At 43.7% G+C, this 19,699-nt stretch overlaps 1 protein-coding gene across 2 annotated transcripts; it reads right to left on the bottom strand.

The window, feature by feature from the left end:
* Positions 1-5,173: 5,173 nt before the first annotated feature.
* On the bottom strand, positions 5,174-10,643 carry LOC309838632 (C-type lectin domain family 10 member A-like). 2 transcript variants are annotated; one of them, XM_082679843.1, is made up of 10 exons: positions 10,102-10,643; positions 9,089-9,277; positions 7,653-7,769; positions 7,237-7,341; positions 7,078-7,149; positions 6,902-6,973; positions 6,655-6,741; positions 6,415-6,566; positions 5,827-5,933; positions 5,174-5,698 (listed from the first exon to the last, which is right to left on the bottom strand). In XM_082679843.1, the coding sequence occupies exons 2-10, from the start codon at positions 9,153-9,155 to the stop codon at positions 5,542-5,544; spliced, it is 936 nt and encodes a 311-aa protein (XP_082535969.1). In that variant the 5' UTR covers positions 9,156-9,277; positions 10,102-10,643; the 3' UTR covers positions 5,174-5,541. The 2 variants fall into 2 exon arrangements, with proteins under 2 accessions (XP_082535969.1, XP_082535970.1); XM_082679844.1 differs by having other exon boundaries at positions 7,246-7,341.
* Positions 10,644-19,699: the final 9,056 nt, after the last annotated feature.

Here is a 19,699-nt window from a genome sequence, read left to right as displayed (position 1 = left end):
TTTAAATATTTCACTGTCACCCTTGTAGAAATCTCAACCATTCTTTATTCCAGTATTCATGCTACAACCCTGATCAAGTAATCAACTTATCTGGTAACTTTTATTTATTTATTTTTATTTTTTTGGCTGCATTGGGTCTTCATTGCTGCATGCAGGCTTTTCTCTAGTTGCAGCAAGCAGGGGGCACTACTCTTCGTTGTAGCGCACAGGCTTCTCATTGCAGTGCCTTCTCTTGCTGCAGAGCACAGGCTCTAGGTGTGCGGGCTTCAGTAGTTGCAGCACGCGGGCCCAGTAGTTGCAGCACGTGGGCCCAATAGTTATGGCACACGGGCCCTAGAGCATGCAGGCTTCAGTAGCTGTGGCGTGTGGGCAGAGTAGTGTGGCACACAGGCTCTAGGGTACACAGGCTCAGTAGTTGTGGTGCATGGGCTTAGTTGCTCTGCAGTATGTGGGGTCTTCCCAGACCGGGGATGGAACCCGTGTCCCCTGCATTGCCAGGCGGATTCTTAACCACTGCGCCAACAGGGAAGTCCCAACTTATCTGAAAAATTTTAATTTTGCCTTCTCAAGATCAGACCTTAAATTCAGAAAAATAAAATTCTGGGGCTTCCCTGGTGGTGTAGCAGTTAAGAATCTGCCTGCCAATGCAGGGGACATGGGTTTGAGCCCTGGTCCTGGAAAACCCCACGTGCTGCAGAGCAACTAAGCCCGTGCGCCACAACTACTGAGCCTGCGCTCTACAGCCCCCAAGCCACAACTACTGAGTCCCATGTGCCACAACTACTGAAGCCCGTGCACCTAGAGCCTGTGCTCTGCAACAAGAGAAGCCACTGCAATGAGAAGCCCACGCACTGCAACGAAGAGTAGCCCCCGTACACAGCAATGAAGACCCAACACAGCCAAAAATGAATAATAAATAATAAAATACATAAATTCTTTTAAAAATAAATAAATAAAAATAAAATAAAATTCTGAAGGTGTCTTTTACCCTAAACGATTCTGGGGGTTCCCCAGAAGGTCACTGGATCACTACAAAGATTTTTTTCTTTTCTTTTAGAGAAAGAGAGATGGTAACAAACAAACAAAAAAGGTTCATTTGGTGTGCACCATATTCTTAACTATCTCACCACTATTTTAAGAGCTATATGGGAAGAGCTGTTCAATCAAAAGGGAATTCAGCCATCCCTAGGTTAATATGTACTGGCAAAATGGTAATGGTAATATAAGTGTTTAAGAGATTGTACACTCTACAGATTGGAAGGTGTTGGAGATTTGTCAGTGCCCTCATTGACCACAAAATGTTCTTCCTCTTTGGGAAACATACACCAAATCCTCATAAAATAGTTCTGTATTACGTTCAATAGATAACATTATTCCCCATTATGATATTGGTGGTTATTATAATAAATTAACCGTAGCCATTCAACCTTATCAATCTGTAAGTTTTCTGTTTCCTTCTGCTCTTGCCTGAAGACCCTGTTTGTAGCTATGTGGTTTAGAAAAATGTCTTCAACAAAGAAGGGTAGTCTGAAAGCCTCAGGAAAGGCATGGTACCAAGTATTCTTAAATACTATTATTTCAAGGGACACACTCAGGAGTATGGGCTTCTGAGCAGATGTTGCTTAGATAACTGTCAGTTCCATCATTAGACTGAGTCAGGATTTCCAGGACTATTCTAGTCTAGACACAGAGAACTTCATGAGACTTGAATGCTGACCCAACATCCAGCAGAACAAGCATTAATTAAGTGGGACTGCATAAAGTGATGAGGGAAATGACCTGGAAGTTCTTGGTTTGGAGTATTATTGGTATGGTTTTAATGTTCTGTGCCCTTGGCTACACTGGGTTCCAGTATTTTGTGGCCACAGAACTCACTGGGTACTGCTGCTCCTTATGGAATCTCTTGCATATTGGGCAGTGTCTTCTGGACCCATCAGTTCCAGGTCCCCTCAGAGCACTTTCCATCAAGACCTCTCTCTGCTCCATCCTGATGATTTTCATGTGATGCTGGTGGGCAGGGTAAAGTAAAAGGGTGCTGCTTCCTGGGAGCTAAATTTTGTTTTTCCCATACCTTCCCTCTGACATCACCCTCTTTAATTTTAGTTAACATTAATTGAGACACTCCTATATGCCAGGCAGTTTTCTTGGTACCAGTACGGTAATGAATGGGTCCTGTCCTCTCTTAATGGGAACCTTTAGCTTTGAGCTGTTTCTCCATGATTGACATGCTTCCCCTGGTATGCTAGATTGTTAGAAAAATAGCAATTTCCATCCCTCCCTATACACATTCTCTCCACAATATGGCTTTGTAGTTCCTCCCATCAAAAGGTGGAGTCTATTTCCCAACTCTCTGAATCTGGGCTGCCTTGTGATCTACTTTGGCCAATAGGATGCAGCAGAAGTGATGCTTCAGTTCCAAACCTAAGGCTCCAGAGTCCCTGCAACTCTTCAGATTACTCTCTTGGAACCCTGCCCAAACACTATGCAAACAAGCCCAGGCTAGCCTAACATGGTCCATTACCCCAGCCCATTACCCCAGCCCATAGCCAGCCAAATGTCAGACACAGCAGAGAGGCTGTCCTAGACCAGCCAGCTCCCAGCCAACCCACCACAAATGCATGAACCAGTCCAGCTAAGATGAGCCACGCCTAGCCAGACCAAAAAACCACCCAGCTGATCTACAGACCTGTGAGGTATAATAAATGCTTGTTGCTTTAAGCCACTGAGCATTGGGGTGGTTTGTTACATAGCAATAGGTAGCCAATACACCTGGGATCTTATCTACTTTTCCCAACAATTCTGGGATCTTCAAAGAAATGAAAGAATTACCTTTCCTTATTACCCTAAGTTTACCTGACTTTTAAGTGACAGAAAAAGAACTGAACTCAAATCTATATGAAAGGAAAATGCTCTTTTCACAATAACATAGGACTTTCCAAGACCTCACCTAGCTTCTCCATTCTGCCATTTTAAGGTTGTTAAAAATCAGGTGACATGAAATACATCAGATTTCACAAAAGAGTATATACTGTGTGATTTCATTCATAAGAAATTCTAGAGTAGGCAAAACCAATTAGCTGTGAAAGAAAGCAGATCATTAGCTGCCTGGGGACAAATAAGTGGGTTAGACCGCAAAGGGCTATAAGGGAACTTTGGGGGGTGATGGAAAATGTTCTATCTTGATTGGAGTGGTAGTTACCTAGGTATTCATATTTGTCAAGAGTCATCTCTACTCTTTAAGTGGGTGCATTTTATTGGGTAAGAATTACACCTCAATAAAGCTGATTTTTAAGGTTAAAAAGAAACAGAAGTTGGTGAGGATGTAGAGAAAAAAAGAAACCCTTAGGCGCTGTTGGTGGGAATGTAAACTGGTGCAGCCAGTATGGAAAGCAATATGGAAGTTCCTCAAAAAATTAAAAATAGAAGTACCATATGATCCAGCAATTCCACTTCTCGGTTTATATCCAAAGGAAATGAAAACAGGATATCAAAGAGATATCTGCAGTCCCATGTTCATTGGAGCATTATTCACAATAGTCAAGATATGGAAACAACCTAAGTGTCTATCAGTGGATGAATGGATAAAGAATAATATTCTACCATATATCCATTATATATCTGTATATATAAAATGATGGAATATTACTCAGCCATGATAAAGAAGGAAATCCTGCCATTTGCAACAGTATGGTTGGAACTTGAGGGCATTTATACCAAGTAATATAAGCCAGACAGAGAAAGACAATACTGTATGGTATCACTTACATGTAGACTCTTTAAAAAAAAAAAAGTTGCATTCACAGATAGAAAGTAGAAGCGTAGTTGCCAAGGGCCGGGAGTTGGGGGGAACAGGAAAGGGTTGGTAAAAGGGTAGAAACTTTCAGCTATAAGATGAATAAGTTCTGAGAACCTAATGTAAAACACGGTGACCATGTGACCAACAAGGGATTAATTTCTGAAATTTACAAACAGCTCATGCAGGTCAATATCAAAACAAACAACCCAATCAAAAAAATGGGCAGAAGACCTAAACAGACATTTCTCTAAAGAAGACATACAGATGGCCAAGACATACAGATGCACATGAAAAGATATTCAATATCACTAATAATTAGAGAAATGCAAATCAAAACTACAGTGAAATACCACCTCACACCAGTCAGAATGGCCATCATCAGAAAGTCTATAAACAATTAGTGCTGGAGAGGGTGTGGAGAAAAGGGAACCCTCCTACACTGTTGGTGGGAATGTAAATTGGTACAGCCACTATGGAGAACAGTATGGAGGTTCCTTAAAAAACTAAAAATAGGGAATTCCCTGGTGGTCCAGTGGTTAGGACTCCACACTGTCACTGCCAAGGGCCCAGGTTCAATCCCTGGTCGGGGAACTAAGATCCCACAAGCTGCGTGGCACGGCAAAAAAAAAAAAGAGAGAGAGAAAGAAACTAAAAATAGAGCTACGATAAGGTCCAGCAATCCCACACCTGGGCATATATCTGGAGAAGAACATTGTTCAAAAGGATACATGCACCCCAATGTTCATTGCAGCGCTGTTTACAATAGCCAAGACATGGAAGCAACCTAAATGTCCATTGACAGATGAATGGATAAAGAAGAAGTAGTACATATATACAATGGGTATTACTTAGCCATTAAAAAGAATGAAATAATGCCATTCACAGCAATATGGATGGGTCTAGAGATTATCATACTAAGTGAAGTAAGTCAGACGAAGACAAATATCATATGATATTGCTTACGTACAGAATCTTTAAAAAATGATAGAAATGAACTTATTTACAAAACAGAAACAGACTCACAAACTTAGAGAACGAACTTATGGTACCAGGAGGGAAGGGTTGGGGGGAGGGATAGATTGGGAGTTTGGGATTGACGTGTACACACTACTGTATTTAAAATAGATTAATAATAAAATAAAATAAATAACCAACAAGGACCTACTGTATAGCACAGGGAACTCTGCTCAATACTCTGTAATAACTTAAATGGGAAAAGAATTTGAAAAAGAATAGATACCTGTATATGTATAACTGAATTGCTTTGCTGTACACCTGAAACCAACACATTGTTAATCAACTATACTCCAATATAAAATTTTTTTAAATAAAATAATTATAAAAACCACAGTGGCCATAGTTGATAACACTGTATTGTATAATTGAAATTTGCTAAGAGAGTAGAACTTAAGTGTTCTCACCTAAAAAAATAGATAAATATCTGAGGTCATGGATATGTTCATTAACTAGATGGGGGAATCCTTTCACAACACATACCTGTATCAAATCACAATGTACACTTTAAATATCTTACAATTTTGTACCTAAGTTATACCTCAATAAAGCAGAACTTTTTAAAAAAAATACCTTAGGAACTCTAGATAATCTTTTAAAAGTTAAGGGGGAAAAAAAAACCAACTCCAAACAATGGCAGTGCTCCAATCTCCCAGGGCTTATTCCTCTCCCACAGGAGAAGGTCCCCCTCCCCCAGCCCCGCCATTTCCTTGGCCAGGTGGTCCACTCCCCTAGCTGCCCTTGCTCAGCCCAGCCTCGCAGATCCAGTGGTAGGGTCTCTGGCACGCGTCGTCATTCCACTTGCCATCGGGGTGGAAGTGGGCACAGTCCTCGCCCCCACCCAGCCCGTGCCCTTGCCAGTCGTCCGGCTGGCCTGGCTTCCAGTTCCTGAGGGGAGAGGACAACAGGCAGCTAGGGAGGCACAGAATCCAGGTCAGGGAGAAGGGGCTGAGGGTCAGACCCTGGAGGAACCGAGCTGAACGAGGAAGAAGGGCACAGAAACCCGGGGCACTCACTTGAAGTTGGTCTCATAGTCCGTCCCATCCGCCCATTTCCAGACTCCATCCAGATCACTGAGGCCCATCCAGGTGTAGGAGGAGCCTATATGGGCCTGGACAAAATCCTGGGACAACAGAAGGGCAGTGGTGACTTCTCCCCACCCTGCCAACTCCTTGGACTAGCAGTTCTGAACTTAACGTGTTCATTAAACCCGTCAAGGAGATTCGGGGTGTTAATCCCAACGCCCGGGGCTAATTAAACCTCTGAGGGTCTGGGTCAGATGGCAGTCGTTGTTAAAAGCTCCCCAGGTCGGGCTTCCCTGGTGGCGCACTGGTTGAGAGTTCGCCTTCCGATGCAGGAGACACGGGTTCGTGCCCTGGTCCGGGAAGATCACACATGCCGCGGAGCGGCTGGGCCCGCGAGCCATGGCCGCTGCGCCTGCGCGTCCGGAGCCTGTGCTCCGCAATGGGAGAGGCCACAGCAGTGAGGCCCGCGTATCACAAAAAAAAAAAAAAAGCTCCCCAGGTGATGCCAATATGCAGCCAAGGCGGAGAACCATTCTCTTCAATGGGACGTGTCTTGGATCTGCGCTCTAGGGGCCTCACCTGTTCCTCTCTGGAGTTGATGACCACCAGGTAGGCATCCTCCAGCTGGCAGTACTTCTCAGCCTCGGGCCAGGGCTTCCCCGAGGAAGAGAACCAGTAGCAGCTGCCTTCATGCTCCAGCCAACTGGTAGGACAGCAGTTGTTTTGCGAGCCTAAGGGGCCGGGGCAGGGGAGGGTCTGAGATGCTGTCCGGGGGATGTGGGCAGACGCTGGGGCCGGCCCACCCCATGCAGCCCTCACCATTGCTCTTGAGAGCAGCCATCTTGCAGGTCAGGGAGTTCAGGTTCTTGACCAGCTGTTGGACTCGCAAGAGCGTTTCGGAATAACCTGGGACGCACACGGATGGGCAGTGGGGACAGTGCCCTGGGTGTGGCTTCTGCTCCTTGAGTCCCTGGAGACCAGAGGTCCACGCCCGGGGCCCCAGCCTAGGAACCCCCTTGCCCTCCCACACGCCTCATGCCCAGGTGGAGGGGAGCAGGGGCCTGACCTGCTTTGAGTTCCTGCAGCTGGTTCTCCAGGCTGCTCTCCAGAGAAAGCACCTTGTCATTCAAGCTACGGGCTGGAAGGGAAGGCACTCAGCACCACGTGACTGCTCCCTTTTCTCCCCCCGCCCTGAGTGCCTGGCACTCACCCCTCCACACACTCTCCCGAAGGGTCTCTCACCTGCTTGCAGTTCCTGCTTGTGACTTTCCACCTCAGCTTTCAGAGATGTTATCATTTCTTGCAAACTTCCACCTGGAGAACACAGGGACTCAGGGCTCAGGAGTCAGTTCCTCCCCCTCTCCCACCGCACCCCACCCCAGTCCAGAGCCCCTTCCATACCAGGCTCACCCTGGGATTTCAGTGCCTGGACCTCAGCCGTAGTGTTTGAAGTGAAGTTGCTGAAAGTTGTTCTCAGGGTTGCCAGGTCCCTCTGAAACTTGGAATCTGATCAGGCGGATGAGACAATCAGTGCTAAGGGTTATCAGGTCCTCTGTGCCAGCACTGGGCAGGGCACTTGACATGCATTGTGTCATTGGGTCCCTACAGCGTGACCCCACCCAAAGGGATGGGTACTATTGTTATACAATATTGCAGGTGAGGAAACTAAGGCTTCGAGAGGGGACGTAATTTGACCTCATTCCCCAACTGATAAGTGACAGGGCCAGCAGTCATCCTCATTTATCACTCTCGCCACCAGTGCCCCCACCACTGCACCCCATTATTTCTCTCTTCCCTGCCCACCCGGTGCCCCTCACTTTGGGATCCGATCACACAGATGCCGACCAGCAGGAGGAGGCTGAGGCCCAGGGAGAGCAGGAAGGAGCGGGTGCTGGAGAGGAGCCGCTGCAGGAAGGTCTCGAGGGCAGGCAGCCCTGCAAGAGGAGAGGGTGTCAGGACAAGGAGGGTCCAGGACATGAGAGACGGGGAGGAGGATAGGGCCACGGGGACCTGCAGGGAGGAGGCTGCTGCAGCTGATGCTGGGGGGAGGCTGGACAAGGAGAGTTGTGGGCGGGGGGACGTCCAGGCCACTGACCCCTCATGGACCAGCACAAGTGCTCAGTCACACGGGCCCCTCACACCCCTGGGGACACATGTACACAAAGACACACAGACAGGGGATGATGGCGATGTATAAGGTCCTATCATCAGAGATGGGGCACCAGGCAGGAGGACCCAGGGAGAGAGACGGCGACTACCTTAGCAGGCTCACACTCATCAGTGAAAACAAGTTAGAAAATGGGTTTACTAATATGGGGCACATTGCACTTGCCCATAAGGAACACACACTGCTGACCTCTGGATTAATAAGCAGAAGTACAAGTAGGGCACATCTATAGGAGAGAAGAGATTTACTGTTGGCCATTAAGGTAAAGGCTCTACGAAGAAGTTATTCCTCAAGACTTTGGAAATAATGGCTTCCCTGGTGGCGCAGTGGTTAAGTAATCCGGCTGCCAATGCATGGGACACGGGTTCGAGCCCTGCTCCAGGAAGATCCCACATGCCGCAGAGCAACTAAGCCTGTGAGCCACAACTACTGTGCCCACATGCCACAACTACTGAAGCCCACGTGCCTAGAGCCTGTGTTCTGCAACAAGAGAAGCCACCGCAATGAGAAGCCTGCGCACCACAACGAAGAGTAGCCCGTGCGCAGCAACGGAGACCCAATGCAGCCAAAAATAAATTAATTGATTAATTAAAAAAAAGGCTTTGGAAATAAAAGAAGGAAAAATAAAATTCTGGAAAATGTACACTAGGTGCTTTTAACATGCCCAGGCTGGGAGGCAACAATCATTATGGCTGCAATGGTTTTAAAAGACAATATTAGCAATTTCCTTCAGTGTAATTAATCTGGGTCTATGTTTTGTTATTCCTGGATGTGTCCATAATAATAATAGCTACAATAAATTGCCAGTAAATCTTTTAAGTGGCAAAATTAAAAAAAAAAAAAAAGAGAGAGAGAGAAAGAAAATGGGTTTACTCTCATGCCCTTCCCCAGAGCACAGGAAGCCAGGACTGCTGTGGACCTTGAATTGTGTTTTTATTGGGGTCCCCAGAGGCTGGGGCCTCCCCTTCAGAGTGAGAGACCCCACCAGTACATATGGTAGAGGTGCAGACATGACACGACAGCAGAAATCCTTCTAAACATATTCAGAGGAGATTTTAGGAAAGACCGTTTCCTCATTCATCTTACCATCTGTAAACCCCTGGCTTTTCTTCTCACTCTCCAAGTACTGGAGGTCTTCATACTTCACTGACATGTTTGGACCAACACGGCCTCTGAGGCTGTCAGAGCTGAAGTAGAGGCAGGGCCAGCGGCCAGGCTGGGGAAGGAGCTGGGATAAAGATGGAGGCTGGGACCAGGTAAGACCCGCGTGCAGGGCTGGAGATAAGGGAAGAGATGAGGGTTGAGAAGAAGCCCAGGGTCAAGGCTAGCAACGGGGGATGGGCTTGGCTTTGCAGCTGAGGTCAGAAGTGGGGTCAGGATTGGGCTTTGAGCTAGGGTCAGGTTGAGTTTGGGGTTGACAGTGCAGGTAAAGTTGGAGCTAAATGTATTGCTAGGACTGGGTCTAACACTGGGAGCTGGAATCGAGGTTGCGTCTCCTGCTAGGATTGGGGTCAGTACTCATGTTGAAGCCATGGATGGAGCTGGACCTAAGCTTGGTGCTGAAGTTGGAAATAGGAGAGAGTTGAGGTTCAAGCTTGGGTGGGGGCTGGTGTTAAGATTCAAGCTGACTGGGGACTACCCTGGCGGTCCAGTTGTTGGGACTCCCCGCTTCCACTGCAGGGGGCAGAGGTTCAATTCCTAGTTGGGGAACTAGGATCCCGTGTGCCACACTGCACGGCCAAAAAACCCACAAAGGTTCAAGCTGACTCTGGGGGTGAAAATGCCATTGGGGTTAAAGGAGGAACTGGGGTTGGTACGGGGTTCGGCTGGAGTGGGGGCTGAAGACAGGGCTGGAACTGGGCTAGAGAAGGGGTTGAGTGTGAGTCTCAGTTTGTGACTGAGGTTGTGGCTGCCACAATTCAATCTGCATCCAGTGAAGGGAAGAGAGTCTAAAATCTCTGCTCGGTCATTAAATCCCCAAGCTGCCCCCTGATATATCTTCCCATTCAGTCTCACCTAAGACCCACAGTCCCCTCTCCCTGCTTTCTCTGACATCCTCCCTGCCCCCTTAGTCTCACCTGCATCCCCAACCTGGTTACCTGTGAAAAGTCCAGAGGCTATGATTCTTGAGTTCTTTGTGCAGCAGTGACCAGAGCTGGAAAAAACTAAATCCTGCAGAGTTGGGATGGAGGTGACTGAAGGAGGAGCCACCTAAGTGACTGGAGACCTGCTGGTCTTTGTGTCTGAAAGACCAGGAGTCTATAATCTGGGAATCTCCCGTTTCCCTGATTGGGGCAGTAAATAACAGGATGGAATTGAAATCAAAACGCAGGCAGACGTGGTGTGCACAGGGCAGCTGGATACGGGGCCAGCTCTGCTTTCCTCTTGCAGGGAGTGTCTACTCCCTTTCCGCTTCTTTTGAGTTCCCATGACTTCCTCAATTTTGTCATTTGGGAGAGAAGCACTGGACCAGAAGGAAACAGAGGTGCAGTCTGCCCCACACCTCCTTTCACTTCCTGCATCTGAAGACCTCAGAATCCTTGGTGTCTCCATCACTGCAAACCCGGGTCCAGAGGAGCCCATTGCTCTGCTCTCGCTCAATCCTGACCCGGGGTCCCTGGCATCTGAGCTTCCTCTGGGGCCTCAGCCATCATGCTCCCCTAGCTCTGGCCAGCTCTCTTCACTCCGCTCGGAAGGAGGGAAGCGGGTGGTGGAGAGTAGGATTTCCTGGCCGGAATGGGAGGGGAGAAGCCAGGGGAAAGAACAGAATTTATTGAGCACGCAAATCTGATGAGGATTGTGCCAGACACTTGCATTAACCATTCAATTTCCACAAGAACCTTGGGAGGAATTTTGGATTATAGACTTAGGGTCAGAGCCATTGTGTGACTTGCCCAAGATCTCACCCCTGGTAAGCAAAAGAGCCAGATTTCCAGCCCAGTGCTGCCGGACACACTAGCCTGGGCTCTCTCCACATACACTGTCCTCACGAAAGGGATTCAATTTAATCCTGTCAACTCTGTAAATCCCTCTAAGGGGGCTGCTCTGAATTCACACACACAATCTTTTCACAGTTAAGAAAGATTCTTAGTGTCTTAAAAGGGGAGGAAGGAAAGCAAATACATTTCAGTTTCTATTTTCTAATTAAATGGGATTGTGTTCTGCTACTTGCTTTTTAAAATTCATTTAACAATGTATCAGGAACATTTTACCATATCAGTTCATAAAATGTCCTTTATTCATTTTTCATCTTCATCTCATTTCATAATCTGTGCCATAATTTATTGACTAAGCTTTTCCCTATTGATAAACATTTAGGTTGTTTCCAGTTTCGTTTTGTTTTCTTGCTTTGCTTGTATTTATTCGGTATTTGAATTAGTACTTGTTACAGGTTGGGTTATTGGAAGCCAATTTGGGGTGCAGTCTATTTATTAGGGATCCACATCTGTGAAAGGATGGGGAAAGAAGAGGAGGGGGCAGAGGAAGAAGTTAAACAGATGCAAAGACCCCACAAAGCTTTAGCCAACCCAACTGCACCGCCTGTCAGAGCTGCCCATCACTGGGCTGAACCAGGGCCTTTATTACCTGACGTTGCTCAGTCACCAGATGCTGCCACCGCAGCAGGGGTGAGACCTCAGGGGAGGTGGCTGTGTGCACAAGTTACACTCCCCACAACTGGGCAGCAAGTCCTTCCTGGGAGCGGGGTCTGGGTCTCTCATCTCTGTGTCGACCCCAGTACTGTATTAGTTTCACACCTTAATTGGAGATAATCAACATTTTTGCTTATTATTGAATTATTATTATTGAATTAAAGATGATTGAATCTTTCTCACAAAGAACATGGTATGTTTCTCCATTCACTCATCCAAGCATTTACCCATCCATTCAACAAGTATTTACTGGGTGTTGATAAAAGAAATTTTCACATATTGAGGTATGGGGAAGTCATTCTGGCTTTTTCATGAGCTAACTTGAGTTTTATGCTAACTAAAACAGCCTGTTTGTGGCCTATCAAATATACATTGTGGGCTTCCCTGGTGGCACAGTGGTTAAGAATCTGCCTGCCAATGCAGGGGACACGGGTTCAAGCTCTGGTCCGGGAAGATCCCACATGCTGCGGAGCAACTAAGCCTGTGCACCACAACTACTGAGCCTGCGCTGTAGAGCCCAAGAGCCACAACTACCGAAGCCCGCGTGCCTAGAGCCTGTGCTCCACAACAAGAGAAGCCCCCGCTCGCCACAACTAGAGAAAGCCTGCACACAGCAACGAAGACCCAATGCAGCCAAAATTAAAGTAAAAATAAATGGCCCTTAAACACACACACACACACACACACACACACACACACACACACACACTGTACATCTGCTTTAATTAGTAAAGGAAAGCATACACTGACCAGAAGTAAAGAATGTCCATGTTAAAATAAAGATTAAATGCCCCTCTTCTTGGGATGCCAATGCTGGTCCTCCTTTGATGATAAGACTCCCTTCCCAGGTGCCAAGGCCATACTGACTTGCTGTGTACCTTTTGGTCTGGCTTTTTTGAAACCTTGAAGAAACATATCCTTCAGAAGTAAACAAACAGGTAAAAAAGGCCCTGGTCACAGAGCTTATATTCTAGTGGGTGACAGATAAACAGAATAAATGAGCAAAATATAGGGACGTCCCTGGTGGCACACTGGTTAAGAATCCCGCCTGTCAGTGCAGGGGACATGGGTTTGATCCCAGGTCTGGGAAGATCCCACATGCCACAGAGCAACTAAGCCCGTGCACCACAACTACTGAGCCTGTGCTCTAGAGCCCGCAAACCATGACTACTGAGCCTGCGTGCCACAACTACTGAGCCTGCGTGCCACAACTACTGAACCCACAAGCCTAGAGCCCGCACTCCGCAACAAGAGAAGCCACCACAATGAGAAGCCCTCACACTGCAATGAAGGGTAGCCCCCGCTCGCTGCAACTAGAGAAAGCCTGCACACAGCAATGAAGACCCAAAGCAGCCAAAATAAATTAATAAAAATTAATAATAATAAAAATATATTGAGTAAAATATATATAATGTCACATGGTGATAAGTGCTGTGGAAGAAAATATAGCAAGGAAGTGGGTAAAATAAGGTCAATTTTTAACAGGCTGTCAAGACTAGGATGTCAAGAACAGCCTAGACTGGGAAGATGATTATCTGAGCAAAAGTCTGAAAGAGGTGAGGGAGAAGTAGATGCATCATAGCGGGAAAACCTGGAGCTCCAATTCTTCAGGGCCTGTAGGCTATTGTCACGGATTTGTTTTTACCCTTAAGAGGGACAGGCTTTGGAGGAGGGGTCAGAGCAGGACTGAGTGAACTGATTTACATTTAAACTGTAACAATGTGACTACTGTGTTGTGAATTTCATGAACCGGGACCAGAGTCGGGGAGAGGGACAAATTCGGAGGTTGGGATGAACAAACACACACTACTATATATAAAATGGATAACCAACAAGGACCTGCTGTATGGCACACGGAACTCTACTCAACATTCTGTAATAACCCATATGGGTAAAGAATCTGAAAGAGAACGAATATATATATACGTATAACTGAATCACTTTGCTGTACACCTGAAACTAACACAACATTGTAAATCAACTATACTCCAAGAAAATTTTTTTAAATAATAATAAGAGCCATTGTAATAGCTGGGTGAGAGAGGATGGTGGTTTGTGCTTGGTGGTGGTGAGAAATGTTTTGATTCTGAAATACTGTGAAGGTAGAATTGACAGGATTTTTGCTGATAAATTGCACGTGGATTTTACATAATCACACAGAACAGTTCTCCTTCTAGTCCCAAAAATAAATGAAACTTTGAGCATTTCCCATAAATTGCTGACTCCCTAGGAAAAACAACTTTCTCCCTGCCTTTGTAATGCTGATGCCTTAAGATCTCTCATGACCTTTTGTGCACAGGCTAATCATGTGAGAGAAGTTCTGTTTTGCCATCAGGAGCAGACTGATGAAAACTTGTTAAAACGGGTTATTGTGCAGTATTTTCCTTTGAATACCTGGTGTGGTTTTCTTTGGTAAGCCTGTCCTCCCAAAGTCTGATTCCCTTACAACTTTTTTTTTTAGTTTCAGCTAAGCAGTTTAATTTATATCCCTGGTACTCATTCCTTGTGAATATATTTATTATCCATATTGTTATTCAATCTTAAAAATTGTAACACACAGGCTCATATTGTTTACATGATCAATCATGATATGTACATGTTAAACAGGTCTGAAACAGACATTTGTCTTTATCTTCCTAGGAACCCACGCACAAAAGAGCACAACAAATGAGAATTTAGTTAAATATACATTCAGCGATGATTCCAGAGAAAGTTCTTTCTTTGATCTGAAGTGGGATTTAAATTTTTATAGTAAGAAAAGATTAAATATAAAAATTAATGATTAGTCATGCCCTTACCACTCCTTTGCAAGTAACCTTTTTTTTTCCCCTTTTGTCTCTGAGACTTCTTTCATGGTTGACAATCATAGCTTCCTTCTTCCACTACCTTTTCCATGATCCCTTACCCTCTCCCAGCACCTCAGCTGGTCAGGATTCTTTTACCGAGTGGGGTGACCCCAAACTTCATTTCTGCAGCATCCAAGTCCTTATGGTCCTGTCTATCTTGGGTCACCACAATGCACCACTGACCATTATATTATTGGACATGTGAGTGCTATCTAGCACCCCAGAGTCTCATGAATTCCAGGCTCAGTCTTCTTTTTACCCATCGTGAAGCAACAGACCTATTTCCCTTCTTAATAAGAATCAGTCACCCCCAAAAGTACAATTTCCCATATCCCCTACCTAGTGGTATAATGAGGAGCCCAAATCAGCCAGGATTCAATCTCATCTTCAAACTGAAACAGAACCAAAGGTGTGTTCCCTGGTGGGTGGGTTCTTTCCTTGGGCACTAGAACTTCCAAAATCCAATGATCCCAGATTGTGCAGATGAAAAGGAAAAAGTCCTTACGTGGGTTATTAGGTGCCAGGTAAGAGACATTACCCTTCTCTGTCTCTTAGTCGTGTACATGGCTGTGGGGGAGTGGGCACCATATTGGTCACTGATTTAAGGTGTATCCTCACCTGTAGCTCAGGCATGATAGGTCAGGGAAAGGTAGTAAAATAAGAAATTTATCCAATTTCCAGCCCCCGAGCCCAGAAATAGAAATTTGATGTGTCTTTTCAGATATATTTATATACCTATAAGAATACACGCACGTAAGTAGAGAAGTTTTTTTTTTTAAACACAGAATTTTCTCTGTAACATGCTTCTGCCTAAAAATGGGTCTTGAGGATTTTCTCATGTGGCTGCCCACCTCCAGTTTAACGGCTGCATGGTGTTCCAGAGTACAGATTTCCAGACTTCATTTAATGATTCCCTTGGTGATGCATTTTGAGATGCTTGTATCTTTGGCTTTTATAAATAATGTTGACATGAATAGGCTTATATATACTTGTTTGTGCTAAGAAGCAGATATTTCTCTTGGTTAAATATCTAGAAGTAGAATTGCTGAGTAGACACAACTATCTTAAATTTTTTAATTGTACAGATACTGTCAAACTGCTCTGAAAAGACATTACCAATGTATTTTCTCCCCGACCATGTATAAGATATCGTCAAACTGCTCTGAAAAGACATCACCAATTTATTTTCTCCCCAACCATGTATAAGGATTTTCATTTATTCCCACCTTCACCAATAAACCTTTAAATGGTGGCAGGCTGTCTTAGGGGAATCCGCTCCTCCTGGGGAACCTTCCCTCCACTCCTCTGGACCTCAACCTGAAGCCAAAGGCAGGGGCAATCCTAGGGCCTTTTGGATTTATTCCTACCATATAATCTCATGTTTTCAATCTACCATACTATGTTGTCTTTTTTCTTTCCTGACTTTGACAGATTTGTTATTTCTTCTTGCATTTTCTTTCTTCTAATGGTTTAGAAATTATGCACCTTGTTTCTATTCTTTCAGTGATTACCTTCAAAAGTTCTTATCTGGAAAGCTTTTATTATCTTATTGTTCTACATGATACTCTGAAATTCATAGTAATGGGACTAGGTATGGGCCTTTTTTGACCCATTGTGCAGAGAATTTGAGATCCATTTCCATTTGAGATCTATGTCATTCAGCTCTGGGGGAGGTTCTCGTATTTCTTTTTTAATTGTTTTATATTATCAAAGTATATACACATAAGTACACTAGGGGAAAGTAAAAAATATTATAATCTAATTGAATGACTTAGTAGAAGAACTGGAAGAAAAAAGTTGAGGAAATTTCCCAGAAGTAGAGCAAAAAGAAGCATTTCTTTAGAGCTAGATAAAGGATGTTCACTCTCCCCAGTTCTTTGTGAGATTGTCCCAGACAGTGAAGAAAGACAAGACAAATCAAATACATGAGGACTGAAACAAAGCTGTCATAACTGGTAAATGATATGATTATCTACTTTTAAAATCCCAGAGAATCAGCACACAAATGATTAAATCTTAAAGATGCTAAATTTACATCTTTTGTTTTGAGATCTCCAGTTTGCAAAGTTGATGTCAGATGTTTGAAAACTTCTCACGTTTGGATATTGCTGGAGTAACTTTGGTTGTTTGTAAAGGTGGTAAATGGTGGTAACTTTGCTCATTTTGTCGAATATTAGAAAAGATAGATTGTGGAATTGTGCCTCATTTCACCTTATTGTCCAGGACGTCTCAGTGGGATATTAAAAGCATAATGCCTTTTGGCATGCTGTTTTCCCCCGATTCTTACGTAATCAAAAAGGATTGCCATTTCTTTTATGGCTTCTGGATTTCTAGCCTTGTTTAGAAAGAGCTCCCTATCCCAATTTTATACATTTTCCAAATTTTCTTTCTAATATTTGTAATGATTAATGTTTGCATTTAAATAATTGATCCATCTAGGGTTTATTATTCCTGTATAGGGCTTGAGACAACAGTCTGGCTTTGTTTTATTCCAAATGAATAACTGATTTATAAACTATATTATATTTTATATTTTCCCCCAATGAATTAAAATGAGACTTTTGTCACATATTAAATTCCTAACTGTATTTGTATATATTTCTGGACTTGTAGTATGTTCCACTGATTTAATTTCTTTTCTTGTGCTAATATCATACTGATTTGATTTTAGCAGATTAAAGTGACCTCTCACAATTTCTTAACCATAAATCTTATATACACTTAGACTTTTGTTCTTCTATATGAACATTAAAGTTATTTTGTCCTGTTCCAAAAAAAGTTTACTGGCATTCAGATCAAAATTGCATTATGGGGGCTTCCCTGGTGGCGCAGTGGTTGAGAGTCCGCCTGCCGATGCAGGGGACACGGGTTCGTATCCCGGTCCGGGAAGATCCCACATGCTGCGGAACGGCTGGGCCCGTGAGCCATGGCCGCTGAGCCTGCGCATCTGGAGCCTGTGCTCCGCAACGGGAGAGGCCACAACAGTGAGAGGCCTGCGTACCGCAAAAAAAAAAAAATCGCATTATGTTTACATATGATTTCTGGAAGCACTGATATATTTGGAGTATTATACCTTGCTATCCAGAAACACAACGCAGCTTATCATGTTATCAGGTCTAGCTGGTGTTTCCAAATGTCTGACGGATATTAATCTTTAGGATTCAGGAGCAAGAAATCAGAATTCTAGGAAATTCTCAGGAATTACTGAAATCACGTTATTCCAAAAATTTAACAATGCTATATTTACATTATTGAAGTGATAATGAGTTAATCTGCTAATACTTGGAGAATCTTCTTTATCAATAGGGCAATACTAAACATTTCAGAAATTTAATAAAACAAAACATACATAATAACAGATGCATGGTTTGTTATTATTACGAGCCAATATATTGCGACAGGATTACATATTTCAAAAACATGTAAATATGCCCTCCAAACACCACTGTTGAAAATAAAAGACAAGTAAAAGATCTTAAAAGCATCCCCCTACAGGGGAAGAAGGATTCTGATGACAGCTGAAACTAGTTTCATTAGAAATTGAGGCCAGAAGGAAATGGCACATTTTTCAAATGGTGAAAGGAAAGAACTATCAACCAGAGTACTATGTCCAGTGAAAATATCCTTCAGAAATTAAGGTAAAGACATTCTCAGTTGAAAGAAAACTAAGAAAATTTAATGTTAGCAGATCTACTCTAAAAGAATAACTAAAGGAAGCTATTCAGACTGGAAGGAAATGACACCAGAAGAAAACACGGATGAAGAGTAACAGAAATGGTAAATGTCTTGGTAAAATAATAGATTCTTGATCTCTTCTTGAGACATTTAAATATGCTTGCACAACACTGTAAATCAACTATATTTCAATAAAATTTTAAAAAATAAAATAAAATATGCTTGATGGTTAAAAACAAAGAAAAAAAGTAACATTGCCTACTGGGGTTTTCAAGGTATGTAGATTTAAAATATAAGACAACTGTAGCATAAAGAGGGTGTTTTAGTTTTCTAGGGCTACCATAACAAACTACTACAGATTGAGTACCTTAAACAATAGAAATTAATTTTCTCGCAGTTCTGGAGGCTAGAAGTTCATGATCAAGGTGTCATTAGGTTTGGGTCCATCTGAGGTCTCCCTCTTTGGCTTACAGATAGCCATCTTCTCACTGTGTCCTCATATGATCTTTCTTCTGTGCATGCACATCCCTGGTGCCTCTTTTTGTATATCCAATTTTCTTCTTTTTGTAAGGATACCAGTCGGATTGGATTAGGGCCCACCCAAACAGCCTAATTTTAACTTAATCACCTCCTTAAAGGCCCTATCCCCCTAAACAGTCACATTCTAAGGTACTGGGGATTAGGGCTTCAACATATGAATTTTAGGGGAGACACAATTCAGACTATAACAGAGAAGAAATAAAGGATCTTTACAGTGGTAAAGTTTCTGTATTCCATTAAAATAATAAAGCATTGATTCTAGGTAGGCTGTAAAAAGTTAAGTATGTATTTTGTAATTCCTAGAGCAACCAATTTTTTTTACACTACACAGAGAGATACGGTCAAGGACTTCCCTGGTGGGGCAGTGGTTAAGAATCCACCTGCCAACGCAGGGGACACAGCTTTGAGCACTGGTCCAGGAAGATCCCACATGCTGTGGAGCAACTAAGCCTGTGCGCCACAACTATGGAGCCCACATGCCACAACTATTGAAGCCCACACACCTAGAGCCTGTGCTCTGCAACAAGAGAAGCCACCGCAATGAGAAGCCCGTGCACCACAACAAGGAGTAGCCCCCGCTCGCCACAACTAGAGAAAGCCCGCGTGCAGCAACAAAGACCCAACATAGCCAAAAATAAAATTAATTAATTAATTTTTTAAAGAGATATAGTCAGAATCACAATAGAAAAATTAAAATGGAGAATTAAAAATGTTTAAATAACCCAAAAGTACGCAGGAAATTGGAAACAGAGGAATTTAAAACAGAGGGAAGAAACAGAAAACAAATCATGGTAGATCTAAATGCAAAAATATCAATAATGACATTAAATGTAAATGGTCTAAACACATCAATGAAAAGGCAGGGAATGGATTTTTAAATGACCCAACTATATGCTGTCTACAAGAAACTCACTTCAAATATGATATAAATTGGTTAAAATTAAAATATGGGTAAAGATAACTAGGCATGGCTTCCCTGGTGGCTC

The sequence above is a fragment of the Grampus griseus genome (genome assembly GCF_964374135.1).
Source record: "Grampus griseus genome assembly, chromosome: 20".
NCBI classification, from domain to species: domain Eukaryota; kingdom Metazoa; phylum Chordata; class Mammalia; order Artiodactyla; family Delphinidae; genus Grampus; species Grampus griseus.
The sequence above is the reverse complement of the archived record's forward strand: the minus strand, read 5'-3'. Positions and strand labels throughout refer to the sequence as shown.

Bases quoted from the DNA above. Each gene is read 5' to 3' on its own strand.
- LOC309838632 (XM_082679843.1), bottom strand. From the start codon at position 9,155: ATGTCAGTGAAGTATGAAGACCTCCAGTACTTGGAGAGTGAGAAGAAA. The intron at 5,934-6,414 runs GTGAGGCCCCTA...CTGTTGTCCCAG, and splicing joins TCAACTCCAGAGAGGAACAG to GATTTTGTCCAGGCCCATAT. The intron at 5,699-5,826 runs GTGAGTGCCCCG...CTCTCCCCTCAG, and splicing joins GACTATGAGACCAACTTCAA to GAACTGGAAGCCAGGCCAGC.